The sequence below is a fragment of the Prunus dulcis genome, chromosome 2, assembly GCF_902201215.1.
Source record: "Prunus dulcis chromosome 2, ALMONDv2, whole genome shotgun sequence".
Lineage (NCBI taxonomy): Eukaryota > Viridiplantae > Streptophyta > Magnoliopsida > Rosales > Rosaceae > Prunus > Prunus dulcis.
The window spans coordinates 19679818-19693866 of record NC_047651.1 but is presented as its reverse complement, the minus strand read 5'-3'; the positions used below and the strand labels follow the sequence as shown (position 1 = coordinate 19693866).

At 37.7% G+C, this 14049-nt stretch overlaps 2 protein-coding genes across 3 annotated transcripts; both read right to left on the bottom strand.

Annotated features, from left to right (window-relative positions):
- Positions 1 to 1363: 1363 nt before the first annotated feature.
- Positions 1364 to 6913, bottom strand: LOC117619089 (3-phosphoinositide-dependent protein kinase 1-like). Its single transcript, XM_034348915.1, has 11 exons — positions 6248 to 6913; positions 4755 to 4935; positions 4529 to 4581; positions 4045 to 4146; positions 3866 to 3974; positions 3701 to 3779; positions 3303 to 3468; positions 2878 to 3012; positions 2591 to 2748; positions 2031 to 2253; positions 1364 to 1798 (listed from the first exon to the last, which is right to left on the bottom strand). The coding sequence occupies exons 1-11, from the start codon at positions 6416 to 6418 to the stop codon at positions 1715 to 1717; spliced, it is 1461 nt and encodes a 486-aa protein (XP_034204806.1). The 5' UTR covers positions 6419 to 6913; the 3' UTR covers positions 1364 to 1714.
- Positions 6914 to 7532: 619 nt separating this feature from the next.
- LOC117619891 (transcription factor 25) lies at positions 7533 to 10792 on the bottom strand. 2 transcript variants are annotated; one of them, XM_034349948.1, is made up of 6 exons: positions 10763 to 10792; positions 10445 to 10689; positions 9724 to 10229; positions 8274 to 9185; positions 7911 to 8137; positions 7533 to 7814 (listed from the first exon to the last, which is right to left on the bottom strand). In XM_034349948.1, the coding sequence occupies exons 2-6, from the start codon at positions 10613 to 10615 to the stop codon at positions 7705 to 7707; spliced, it is 1926 nt and encodes a 641-aa protein (XP_034205839.1). In that variant the 5' UTR covers positions 10616 to 10689; positions 10763 to 10792; the 3' UTR covers positions 7533 to 7704. The 2 variants fall into 2 exon arrangements, with proteins under 2 accessions (XP_034205839.1, XP_034205840.1); XM_034349949.1 differs by having other exon boundaries at positions 7533 to 8137; positions 10445 to 10775.
- Positions 10793 to 14049: the final 3257 nt, after the last annotated feature.

Sequence of the window (14049 nt, the reverse complement as noted above, 5' to 3'; positions counted from 1 at the left end):
TTGGGAATTTGTACAAGATATTTCTAAGCGGGTCACCTCGGCTCGGAACTGAGCCGTTTATGTCACACAAAGCCATCCTATTAGGTGATGGATAGTCGGGGATTCAATCATGTCCTCTTCTCATTATGGTTTTACGCGTCTTGTTAGAGGGCGGGTGTGAGTAGAGTAGCCTGTCGCAAACGACCAGAGTCCCATCTAGTCAAGTGGTGGGTTAGGTGGTTTACGCATGGACTTGGGAGAGGGGGGGTGGGTGGTACCGAGGCTGAGGTGGAGGATGTCTGGATGGTCATTTTCGCCACATGGCCAGTGAGGTACACATGTTCCATTTTTATTGGGCAGACGGGCTCAGTATATACCAAGCGTCAACAGAAGACATTTATGTAATGCTTCATACAATTGGCTGCACAGCAGGCTTTTCATTATTAAAATTTGAAAGGATGACAAAAGTATGCTAATTCTTTACATCGGACAATGATGAAGTTACATAGTCCTGGTTTCAACAATATGTTCTGCGGAAAAATAATAAATTTACTTGTCTATTCACGGTTATGATTATTATATCAGCGTATAAGTATATAAAACTTCAGGGTTCGGTGATTATTAAGCCTTTGAGATATTAATATACAGTTCATGTTAGACCATGGAAAAACTTGATTATAAATTAAGTCATGGAGATAATGACACAGATAATCATCTGCAAACCATTTTGACCAGTTCAACAGTGTAATATGAGACCGCTATGGTCTGAGGGTAACTTGGAGCTGACACTGAGATTTGAACCTAAGACCACCACTCACGAACTGAACGCATTCAGGGCAACGCCAAACCTGTGTACGATCTTCATGAGTTTAATCTCGTTATTCCAATTAAACAAGGGATGTGTGCATGCTGAAAAAAAGAAATACATAGATATAGAAGATAAGGCACCAAGCACATGTGAGCTCAGTGTCAACCATTTTCGGTGGGACATGTACCAGTTTGTTTAGACTCTGTATGGAACACGAGAAATTAAGGTTTACAAAACTCGGCCTTTTTTCAGCTACAACTTTCCATGAACACACCAATTCGAGGAACTCCAGTTGTCTTATGATGGACTTCAAACTAGTGGCAATCTTTACGAGTCGATCATACCAAAGCTTACTAAGTTTAAATATTTCCTTCGGACTGAACTTGAAATGTTTGATCAATCAGATCTTAAGAATTCAATCCTTTTGAGAAAGTTATGAATGATTTAGAACTCAAAACTCAACAAGGTATGCTCCTCTTTAAGGGGCCAATGGCGCTGGTACTTTTAACAGTAAACTGCAACTGTATCCATCTCAAAAAGTAAAAACAAAATGCAACAATCTCATTTCCCTTATGGTTTCTTGGAATCATTATATCTTTCAATGTAAAGATATTTAAAACTTTCATTAATGGATGATACTTTTTAAATACAATAAACAAGTAATGATCCCAGCCCCTTTACAGACCCTACAATTAGGACCTCACAGAGTACAAAATTATGCCACACAAAGCATGAAAATGGGCAAAAAAACCCTTATCGCATACTCAGTTCTAGGCATCTAGAGGGATGGGAGCTTTGCACCTTGAAAAAGATGAATCCGCAGACCCCAGCCTCTTTCATTAGATAATAATTACCAGGGGCACATCCTTGTTCCTCCAGACTATCGTAATATCCAAAAAAAAATGTCTGTCAAAAGAACCACGCATTTCACCTATTTTGAAGCCCTTCAATTGCCTTCTTCCACTGCCAAGCTCTTTGTTTTGCATCCTCAAATTGCAGTACCTTTTTTGGCTGAGAAATGACATAACTTGTATCAGAGAAAAGGAAAAAAACATGCAGCTGCAGCTAGTTAATTTCTTGAGAAGCAATTTCATCAACCCCAAGACTATTACAGCATCACGTTTCATGGCCCTCCAGACTTTGAAAAGAATCATCTCAATGATAGGGCCATGCCACAAAATCTTAGGGGGCAAAACTGACTGAAGATATGCGACTGAGAGATAACAGAGCAGTAAGGCCATACCGTACAAATCTTGAACTGTGATGGAGTAGCGACTTGGATGCTGAGGTCATTAGAGTTGTCAGACCAAATTATATTTCCCTTCACTATTAGCTTAGCAGGATCCACATAAATCAGTTTTGGCTTGTTGGTAAGGATAAGTTGCACCTTCTTGCTGGTCAGTTTTTGAATCTTCTTCACCATTGAGATCATAAGAACTGACTCCCCAGGCTCGAGGAATTGTTGCCTGTTAGCATGGTATACAGATTTAAATATCAATGTGGATTTCATAACAGAAACAGGAAATGCAATATCATAAACTCTCTGCAAGGATTTTAGGAAGTACTTAGGCAATACAGGGAGTCCATAAAATGCTACAGAAAGAAAAAATTAGCCTCCAAATCTAGTGCTATTATCTCATGTAAAGCATATTTCTAGATCTGAGACTCTTGCCAAGAAACAAGAACAACATTGTATTTATTACACTAGAGCTCATAACAGACCTTGCAAGAAAAAGATTATAATTCTTTCGAAAGTAAAAAATGAGTGATCCTAAGCATGAAGCAGAGGGGTTTAGAGGATACCATTTTGAATCAAAGGAGTCAATTGAAGCGAGCCTAGTTACATGACCAGATGCTTCAGAAGAAGATGTGGCACCACTGCTACCCTCAATTTGTCTTACTGCACCATCTCCAATGTGTGAGGGGTTCCATGAGTTATCACGGCTACCACCCTCAACTGACTGAACAAAAAAAACATAAAAACACAATGTTCTAAGAAACAATCTAAGAATGCTCACTCAAGAAAGGAAGAATATATGCAAGAGTTGAGTTTCTCTATATTAATATTCCAAACAACATGAAAGTCATACCCCCGTCTCCAAAGCAAGTTTTGGAGGGGTTTGCCCTCGTAAATTCTTCCAGTCAACTCCCTTAAAGAATGGATGCATCTTCAGTGCAGCATAACCATCTGGCCCAGCACCTGGTCTCCTGCTGGGATCTAAGTCCTGTAACAGTTGCATGGTGAAGTGAAGGCTTGAACTACATACTAGTCGATGCAATATAAAATACCTGAATATTCTCAAGAATGGAAGTGGTATATAACTCTGTAGCTTTTGTAAGGGAAGAATTCCCATAAAGATTTTGAAAATATCGTTTGCCCAATTCACCAAGAAACTTTTTGTTTCTGGGTGTATGGCTATTTACTTGGTCTGACCAAAACCTAAAGGAACCCTAGTTATGACTAGCAGGATTACTAATAGAAGCAGATTGCAATAAGTATAAGTTGGTAGCTTACCAATAACCGGTCAATGAGGTCTTTAGCTTCCTCTGAAAAATGATTTGGAAACCTAATATCTCTTGCTATAATTCTTTGGAAAATAAGCCACTCGCTTGCATCTTTGAAAGGAGAAGTTCCTGAAAGCATTTGGTACACGGTGCAGCCAAGTGCCCAGAGGTCATTTCTGTTTTGATATGTTCAAACGAGCAAAAGAAATGTTATCCTACAAAGGTCATATATTATCAAGAATTGACAAAATGAACAAGGAAACAAAGAAAAGACGAACTACTTGCCAAAATTAGTTTAAAAGTCTACAAGTTTTACACTAAGCTTAAGACTTTTTTTCGAGCAAAAAAAGCTTAAGAAAATTTAGAAATAAAAGTACAAGCCCCAGTAACTCAGCTTAAGTCCCTTACCCAAAAGTTGCAGGAGAAGAATTCAGGACTTCGGGAGGGACATACGCCGCTGTCCCCACAAATGTGCAGGCTTTATCATCTAGACAAAGCATTAAGAAAACAATCTCATCATATTACTCAAAAAAAGAACCATGTAGCCTCTACATGACTAAAATTATAAGATACCTGATGCTGCATTTGGAAGAACAGTAATTCGGCTATCCTGCATAGGCTTTACACTCCCAAAATCAGCAATCTTGATATTACCCTCGGATGTAAGTAACAAGTTCTCTGGCTGCCATTTGAAAATCTATTAGCATGTTCATATGACCTTAAAATGCACAAGTATATTCTCAAGAAAATACCTTGATATCTCTATGAATCAATCCCATACTGTGTATGTATTCAAGTGCGTCTACAACTTCTGCTGCATAAAAGCGAGCTTCATCCTCAGAGAGACGACCTTTCTGCACACAATTTAGCGAAATAATGGATCCAATAGAATGACAATCTAGAGGGGGCAGAGAACCATGAACTGGAAGCATATAAACAAATTCAATAACACAGAATAGTTAGACACTGCAAATTAGGTACTTCAAGCTAGTAGCTATTTGGCATGTTCACTAATCAGTGATTATGGGAAAAATCATATTTTGAGTTCAAGAAAGAGAAGTAATGCTAGGTCAACATTAATTTCAAGAAGGAATTACAATATTCACCATATTCCTTGATATACAATTGAGGATGAAAAATCACAACATAAAACGAATTCTTCTCATTGAAAAGTAAATGCAGAGGTAATTCCACAATAACATGAAAAAAAGCACACATTATAAGCTTAAAGCTTACCCTAGTTATTTGATCAAAAAGTTCTCCGCCTTCACAGGATTCAAGTGCCATGTCTTCAAAGAAAATTAAAGAAACCAGTGTCAATGAGATTCCGGAATGAGCAAACAAAGAATAAAAATTTGAGAATACAAAAACACTGAACCAGAAGGAAGAAGTAAATCTGAAACAAGTACAAATGACATGGTGACTTAGAAGAGGTTACAAGTTTACAACCAAGAATACCTACACAGTGAAAAGGAATCTTGAAATGTAAAAAATAGCCGCACAATTCCTGGATGATCCAGCTGATCAAGAACAATCCTTTCCAGCTTCACATAAGCTGTTTTATTTTCTTTGGTGATGAATTTTTTGTCCATGATCTTTAATGCATAGACAGTTCCTGTGTCCCTCTTCTTGGCTCTCACAACCTGAAATTTATTGGCATTAAGAGACAAATAAGAACCAGGAAAAAACTTTAAGCAGCACAAACAGTTCAACAACAATATGTATAGTATTATATAATATCTATAAAAGTTTTGAAACGTGGTCATTATGACAGAAATTACATAACCACAAAACAACCATGAGAAGAAAAAAAGGAATAAAGTATCATTACTACCATAAGAACATCATTTCAGGTAGCCTCCATCTCACTCCAAGACATACCAGCATGATAATATTTTTCTCATCGAGAAGAAACAAACTTCTCTTAATGCTAACAAAAATTACATCTACGTAGACATTAAAAAGTAAAATAATTTGGATCCTAAAATGCCAACAAACCACCCCCTTCCCCAACACTTTTAACTATTTTGCTCTAACACACCTATTTTGCTCTAACACACTGCAGCCAATCTTGAAGAATACTGCAGCCTTCCCGTCATGAAGAAGTAGTGCAGCCTCCCAATCTTGAAGAATAGAGCAGCCTCCCAATCTTGAAGAATAGAGCAGCCTTCCAATCTTGAAGAACAGCGCAGACCTCCAATCTAGAAAAAAACCGCAGCCCCTCAATCTACAAGAACAACACCACAGCCCAGCCAACCCACCCCCCCCTCCCCCCTCCCCCCCAAAATCTAGAAGAATAGCGCAGATAGAACTATTTTAATTCCTGTAGAGAGGCCCAAAATCTGATCTTTTCCCAACGCTCCTCCTCCCCTAGTCCCTAGTCCACTGAAATCTTCAAAATTCTTCTACCAGCATAAATAACATATTGACCAGCTAAAAATCCTATGTCCTAAAATTTACTATAAGCTCACACCAACCAAATGCAGGTTTGAAACTATACAGTCCCAAGAGTAAAGAACACAACGTACTCAGGCATCCCAACTCAGGGAAACTGATCGACCCATATGACAGTTCTTTTTGCCCTTCCATTACACTTGCAATGTTTCTATTGGTTTACTCAAAGAAAGGTTGGGAAAGATATAGCCAAAAGCAGGACTTTCCTCAAACAATGCATTACAGGGTTGGTTTTTTTGGTTTTTATAACAATTGATATTGTCTAGAAGTGAATATAAACCACTATAAATTGCCAATAACTCACTTTTAAAAAAAATGCTGATCACCCAATAAATGTTATAGCATATGCAACCCGTTCATTTACATATCAATTACATCATCCAATCACACAACTACGTTTCCAAACCATGAAAATCCACCAGTCTACGAGATTACTCAGATAACAAAATCAAAACAACAAAAACCAACAAAGTTCCGAAAATAATAAATTTAAAACCGGACCTTGGAATAGGAACCAACGCCATAGATCTTGCCCAATTCAAAGTCTTGAATGCTGAATTGCTCTTGAGGAGCCCTGAAAGCAAAGCTCTTGGATCTCGGAACATTGGCACCATTAGAAGAATTCCCCTGAATCTTCAACTTAGCATCAAAATCTTTCTCCATTGCCAACATATCTCTCTGTGACAATTCCTCTACATGTTAGCACCAACACCACTTTCTCTCTCTAGAAACCCAGTTTCTCTCTCCAGGAAAAGCCTTGGGAGCAGAGCAAAGACCATCACTTGGATGGGAGAGAGCCTGCCTCTCTTTCTCTAATATTCTCTTCTGAAAAAGAAAAGGTGAAGGATTGGATTCCTTATTGTTAAATGTGGGTATGTGTGTATTCAGGGGAGGTGAGCAGCTTTAGCTTTGGTTCCAATTTCAAAACCCTAGAAAGCAGAGAGAAATTGGATTATTGTGGAATTGGTAATGGGGAGAGGAGAGAGAGAGAGAGAGAGAGAGAGAGAGAGAGAGAGAAAAGGGAGAGTGGAGTAATATTAGTTTTTGGATGGAGGAGAGGGAGGTATGGGGATGGAAGAAGAGAAGAGAGTGGGCACATGCCACATGGGATTCAATGATGAATAGATGGATAGCTTCCAAGGCCTAAAAAAGGAAATTGGAGGGAGTGGCAATGCCTGATGCATATGGCTAATGCTGGCCATAATTGCAAGCTTTTAAGCCTTTTATGGATATGGAGGTCCCTTGCAATGTCCATTGGGCTTCTCACTAGCTTCCAATCTATCTATCTATCTCTAATGCCAAATTGTATTATGATTCAAAACCTTTTTTTGCAATTGCACCACTTCTCATGTGTAACGTTTTCTTGTTAGACATATATGATGTTTTAATGTGAATCTGAATTACACATTTAAACAAAAATTAATCTAATTAACAATTTAAATTTACATTTTAAAACATTTTATATTGTCAAAATAAAAATTAATCTAATTAACAATTTAAATTTACATTTTTAAACATTTTATATTGTCAAATTGTCTGATAAGAATATACTTCTTTTCTGAAATGAATTATTCTTCATGACATATGCACAGTCGACTCCGCTACATTATGTTTTTCTTGGAATTCTTTTTTTTTTTTTTGGGTCGGATTTCTTGGCATTTCAAGCTGTTCATGCAAGGGAACTGCATCAATAGTTGGCTCATGCGCATATTCGAAATTGGTGCAGTTGTTTTGAATGAGCAAAGTGTGACATATAAGTGGAATGGCATTCGAATAAAATGCTAGCTTGGATAAATATTGACGACATTGAATCATAAAATGGTATTAGTTTCAAAGGAAGGTTCAAATGGTCCTGTTAGGCAGCCAAAAACATGAAGAAAAACAAAACTAATACAAACAGAAACTAATTGGCAAAAATTTCCCTAGAAGTCGCCAGCAACTGAACACAGTTGTGTCACTTAACAAAAGGTGGCTTTCCCTAAATTTTCCATTTGCATTTTCTTCCGTTCCACTTGATACTTGTCATTGCCTGCACCATGGCCATTTAGTTGGTTTTCCTCCTCAACACCTCCATCTCGATCCCATAATGAACCCATGGTAGCATTGACTCAAAACTACTCATTGCCTGCACCATGGCCATTTAGTTGGTTTTCCTCCTCAACACCTCCATCTCCATCCCCATAATGAACCCATGGTAGCATTGACTCAAGCAAGACTGCCAATGTATTTCGATTTGCAACATTACGGGGAGCATGGCCACCCTCCATTGGATCTCCAACAGGGTGCTGCGCAGCATCCCTCATCCTTGGATCAAGCATGAAATGTTGCAAAACTTCAGGTGGGGCAGATGGCGCCGAAGAAGCAAAATCTGAAACCAACAAGTGGGCATACCTGTAGTAAACAAGTAGGCAGTCAGTCATTCTACCAAATACAGCCTTAACGTATGCAGATATAACTTGTAAGTTCATGCAATATTGATAAACAAAATACTAGGGAACTTGTAGCTGAAGTATGACTTTACACTTACTCATTTTTCTCAGATGAGAATGCTTCTTTTCTCACGCATGCCCAATCCTTCTTATCACTACTATTATGCCTTAGTCTTTCAATCACAAGCTGTGCAGCATCCCTCAGCAAATTTTGCAGCTCTGGGAGCCTCCATATAAGACTATTTCTCTCAACATATATGTTTATTAGGTGATCCAACGATGGGATTCCTACTTGATCAGCTCGGAAAAATGCATTTTTGAGTATATCCGCCCACACCTTGTCCTTCAAAGGTACCTTGTCCACTAATTTCTTTAAGACTGTGGGGTGAAGCATCAATGCCTGCTTCATAAGATCAGTTGAAGTAGCCTTAGCAGTTTTTACAAGTGCATCTTTTGAAGGTTCCTCTCTCTCAAGATAGGAACGGCAAATGGCAAGGGAATATGAAAAATTTGGGAACAACCATAAGGAGTTATCACTTTTATACTCTTCAGAGAACCGTTCTAGCCATGCATACTCCATTGACCTCAAAGAAAAATAGTCAACACAGAACATGGCCCCCATTGGATCATCAGAATCTAGTGAAAGTAACAACTTGCAAACTTCTAAAGCACATCGATGGCAGCCACGCATATCCATATTTTTCATGTGAGTAAAAAGTACGGTGAACAGAGGCTTGTTTGTTTCATAGCTGTATTTCACTTGGCAATTACCCTGCAAGGGGGTGAACATTGGATTCCATGCACATTCCAAAGCATATAAACACTTCGAGATCAGTTCTGCTGACATTTGATGCTCACCCGTAAACTTATAGTACTCTGCCACAGTTATAAGAGAATCCAAATGATAAGGATGGTATAATAAAACACTTGCAATGGCATTGATATCATGTATAGCTTTGGCAGCTTCAAATTCACTCTGTGCTTGACGGTAGGATGAGGAATGTACATATCTGCACATAAGATTAAAATCAAGATAATGATGCATGAATCGATACCGAACCAAAAAGATGTGGGATCAAATATCATAACTCCTAATCTGGTCTTGATCACATTCTGACAAACTCTAAACTGTGACTATAAACAATGGGATGGGTAAATATTGGAAAAACCAAAATTTGAAAAATAGTAAAGGAAACATGAAGATCAATGTTGAAGTAAGAGTTGGCTCTCACTCTCGAGAGCAATACCGCAATCAAACTTTGTCTACCTACCATTAAAAAGTAGTGAAGGTTTTGACTCAAAAGATAGTTATCATTACTTATACTGCAGGACACCACATTCATGAAGATAGCTGGATGACTGATTATGACTATATGGTACCAACCAACAACAATTTAGTACAGACTGTACTCCTTCTCAGTTTACCTTAATTTCGTATAAGCATCCACAAATTTTTTTTGTGCAACTGTTAGGATAAAAAATTGATAGCCCTAACAGTTTTTGTACTCATTTCAAAGACAATAGCTAAGCAACAGAGAATAATCTTACCGAAAGTGATGGTATCCTTCGCTCACATGAAGAAATTCCATGGACAAAGAACCATCCCAGCGAGGCCAATGCTCTGATGGTGTGATCAGGATAGTTTTTCTAGGAATATAAGCACTGCGTCTTCCACCTCGCGCCATTCTAGAACTGCCACTTCGCTCATGTTTCTCAAAGGACCTTACCACCTTAGAGCCAAAGATTCTTCGCATCTCATTTTCAGCATTTAAAAACTTGGGATCCACCTGCAATGTAGAGGGTGCACGTGGCTTACCCAAATTATCACAATCCTTTGTGTCAGCTGATTTTCCAGGGGCATCCAAAGAGAGTGATTCAAGAATCGCATCCAAGGGCTTTTCAACATTGGATGTACTTGAAGAAGAAGAAACCTCTTTGCCTTTCTTCTTTTTCTTCTTCTTTGATTTTTGATTGGACGTTGAAACCACACCACCAACCTTAGTTTTCAGCTGAGGCACAATCGAGGGTTCATCAAAAGTTTCTGATTCATCCTCCTGCAGCCACCCAAAACGACAATTAAGCATCCAAAATAAAACCCTTTTGCACAATCCAATGCCAACCAAAAACAGCTTATGCAGAATACTGAACAATAAAATAAATAAAAATTCCATCTTTTTGCTCTATTGCAGTTTCTCAAATCCCTTATAAGCATAAGAATATTGAATAAGAAAACAAAATTTACACAACAAAAAATACACAAAAAGTGAACCTGGTGGTCAAGGTCATGGTCATCGTCGTTGAGGAGGTCGAAGGGATTGATTGAAGCTTTCCCGTTCAGCTGCTGGGCTTCTTCTTCTTCCTCTTCCTCTTCGTGGTCTGATTCTATGCGTTGATCTTCTTCTTGTTCCTTCAAAACTTTTTTCAACAAACGACCTGACATCGCCACAAAATTCCCAAACTCGATGCTCACAAATTCTCAATCTTCTGACCAAATCAGCTTCACTGCAATTAAACCTAAATAATCAAAACGTTAGCTTGACTCTGCCGATTACGATATCTCACAACAGAGAGGAAAAACCAAAACGACCTCACTCGATCGATGCTCCTTTGCTCAATTTGCCACGTCAATACTATTTTGTGCTTTAAAAATAGAGTAATGCTATTTAGACACACAATATTGACCACCTTAGCTGACCCCTTTATGTGGCAGTTGATGTGTCTTGCCATGTCAATTAATGAATGTTGCCATGTGTATTCTATTTTTTCTTTTTCTTTTTTCAATAATTCTTAAAAAAACAAAAACATTAAAAATTAAAAATCAAATTAAAAAACCCTAACGTCCCTGGCAAGTGGCCTCACGTCGTTCTCAATTCTTCCTCGTGTCTCCATAGCACTCCGTTCCTCCATTGTTGCTGCACTCTGATAAGAGTATCACTAGAACGTGGCTGAGAGTTGGTGCCCCCTCAATTACCGTATTCTCTACCCTGCTTCTCTCATTCTGCTTCTCATTATCTACTATCTTTTCTCAATAAGAATGAAATTTGCAGTCCTAGGCAATTGGGTGGGTTGAAGAATGGAGAGGTTCACTGGTCTATTCTTCTCCAAAAGCCTGTCTGACAGAGAGGTTGAAGATTGAGGTACATACCCAATGTTTAGTGTAATTTTGTTGTAAAAATTGTTGTACAGGTTCTTAACTTTGTGCTCCATGCTGTTATTAATAACAGATGCCTATAATGCCTTGAATAATCAGCCTTATAGACGCCAAAAGGACAAGGAATTTACAGGTACCTTACGAACAAGGAATTTTAGCTACCTCAAGATTTTTATCTTAAAAATTGTCATCTACAGTAAAATTCATGTTTGCTTGTCTTCTTTATTTTCCTTTTTCCTGTTGAAGAAACATGCATGGAATGAACAAGTATTTATACTTTGTGAATGAATGAGGTTTTGTTATTCTTAGTCTGTATTTTATTTTCTGGTTATTATTTAGATACCATAAAGACGACTCTACGATCTGATGAAATTTTGAGTCACTGAGTTTAGATACTATTGCAAATTACTGTTGCTGAACAATCACTTACTAGGTATGTTTGCTGAATGTGTATTATTGCAATTTGTTGGGGTCTAGCTAGCGTGTAGTTCATGGGTACTGGTTACTATAATGTCAACTGAATGTGTATTATTGCATATGTATTATAGGAAGTTTATATTAATATTTGGAATCTTCAAGAAGCCATTCAAATTTGGAGATGAGTGAAGAAAATGATGAGGTTGAGATTGGTGAGACTGGACTGAAAAATACAATGAGCCCGGAAGAAACAACACAAGAACCTAAGGTAAATATGATTTTTAACACAGCTGATGAGGTGCTTGATTTTTATAAAAAAATATGCAAATCGAGTAGGTTTCCCAATGAAGAAGAGATCATCGAAGAAAGGAGATTGTGGGGAGTTGAAATATGTTACTTTATCATGTTCTCGATCAGGGATCCCGCAAAGTACTGCAAGCAATGTCTTAAAGCCATATCCAAGCATAAAAGGCAATTGCAAGGCTCAAAATGCACAGGATAGTCATGGTGGTATGGATGATGATTAATACCCCTACATTTCCCATTCAAAATGTGAGTTGTGAAAAGATTCATCTGATGTTGTTCTATTACTTTTGTATTTAATTGTTTGATTTTTAAATTAGTGATGTATTTGAAATTATTTGGTTACTGGATTTGTTTATGGAGTTTGCTCAAGCAGATCGTCCACATCACTTGAATGGAGAGTATATGATAGAAAGCACACGACACTCTCCTGTTGTTTATTTACAACCTCACGAACACATGAAATAAGGAAGTGCTCAAGTCCCATTTTGGTGTCCAGAAGTAATGGAGTTGATCTTGTACTCAACCACAAAATTAGTTTTTTTTTTCTTTTTCCTTTTCATTCATATATATCACTATTGTAGCAATTTAATCTACATGGTACTGTTAATCATGTCCATTCGTGGATTGGAAATATCATTATTAATTTCTATAGTTATTCTTCCAATATTAGTGTTGTCTAATTACTTCCAGCATTTCTATTAAGAGTTACTTGGGCCTCCCTGCATTGTTGCCTAAGAGTAGGATGGTTATCATCCAGTCAAAAAGAACCTCATTCAAAGAAACGCCAATACTGATCCAAAAAACCAAAACATATAATTCAATGAATTTCCTTACAAAAATATATGAGTATAGCCACTTATTCATCAGTGAGCATCTACAATCAAGACAGAGAAACCTATCTGCAAATAAAACAAAACTTGGGGTTGCAGAATTTGGACTTGTAAAATCACTCAATTTCCTTGTCATTGTAGACCAAGCTATGCAACGTTCAGATTACAGAATGTAAATATACTGCTTCAGAATCCAGTGTCACCTGAGCGACCCCTTGTGTGTAAGTATACTGCTACAGAATCTAGTGTCACCTGTATTGAAGCAGAACTTTTCCTGGTAGCCTGCAGTAGAAAAATAGTGGCTTTTATCATAATTAAAAGATGAGATCAAATAAGAGGAACATTATGCAACTTGAAAGAAACTAACTGAGTTGTAATGGACATTATTTGCCTCTTCAAAGAAACTAACTGGTATTACCACACCCAACTCTTTTGCAAGTTTTTGCATCCTACAGAGCAAGCAATAAAATACATAAGTATTACTGCCAAAAAAGTGTTCCCAAGTCAATTAAGAACCTAATTTTTTTTCCTCCATTTTTCTTTCTAAAGGTTCTCCTGGTATGTTACTAGCACGATGCAGAATCCAGGATGAGGACAGCTAGGAAGATCAAACCAAAATTGAAAAGCTATTGCCCAATGCTTTCACCTAAGAATTGTTGGATGATCTTTGTAAGGCTTTGCCCGCTGAAAGAAGTCCTCCCTTTTTGCCTGACAGAAGTAATGTCCCTCAAAAAGTTCCTGCAACAATCCAGCACCAATAAAAAGAAAAGACCACATATAAACTATCACAATTTGCATTCAATCACAAGTGTTATGATCTTTATAAAATTCAAATATTATCACATTCAGTGACATTATAGCCACCCAGTACCCATGAACTACATGCTAGCAAGACCCAACTAATTACACTAATCAATTTTTACAACAAATTGCAGATTCAAGAAACAAAAACTAAGAACCTGTACAACAATTTTTACAACAAAATTACTCTAAAAATTGGGTATGCACCTCAATCTTCAACCTCTCTGTCAGATAGGCTTTTGGAGAAGAATAGACAAGTGAACCTCTCCATTCTTCAACCCACCCAATCGCCCAGGACTGCAAATTTCATTCTTTTTTAGAAAACTCTTAACTCTCACCAACAACAGTGGAGGATGGGGATGGATAAAT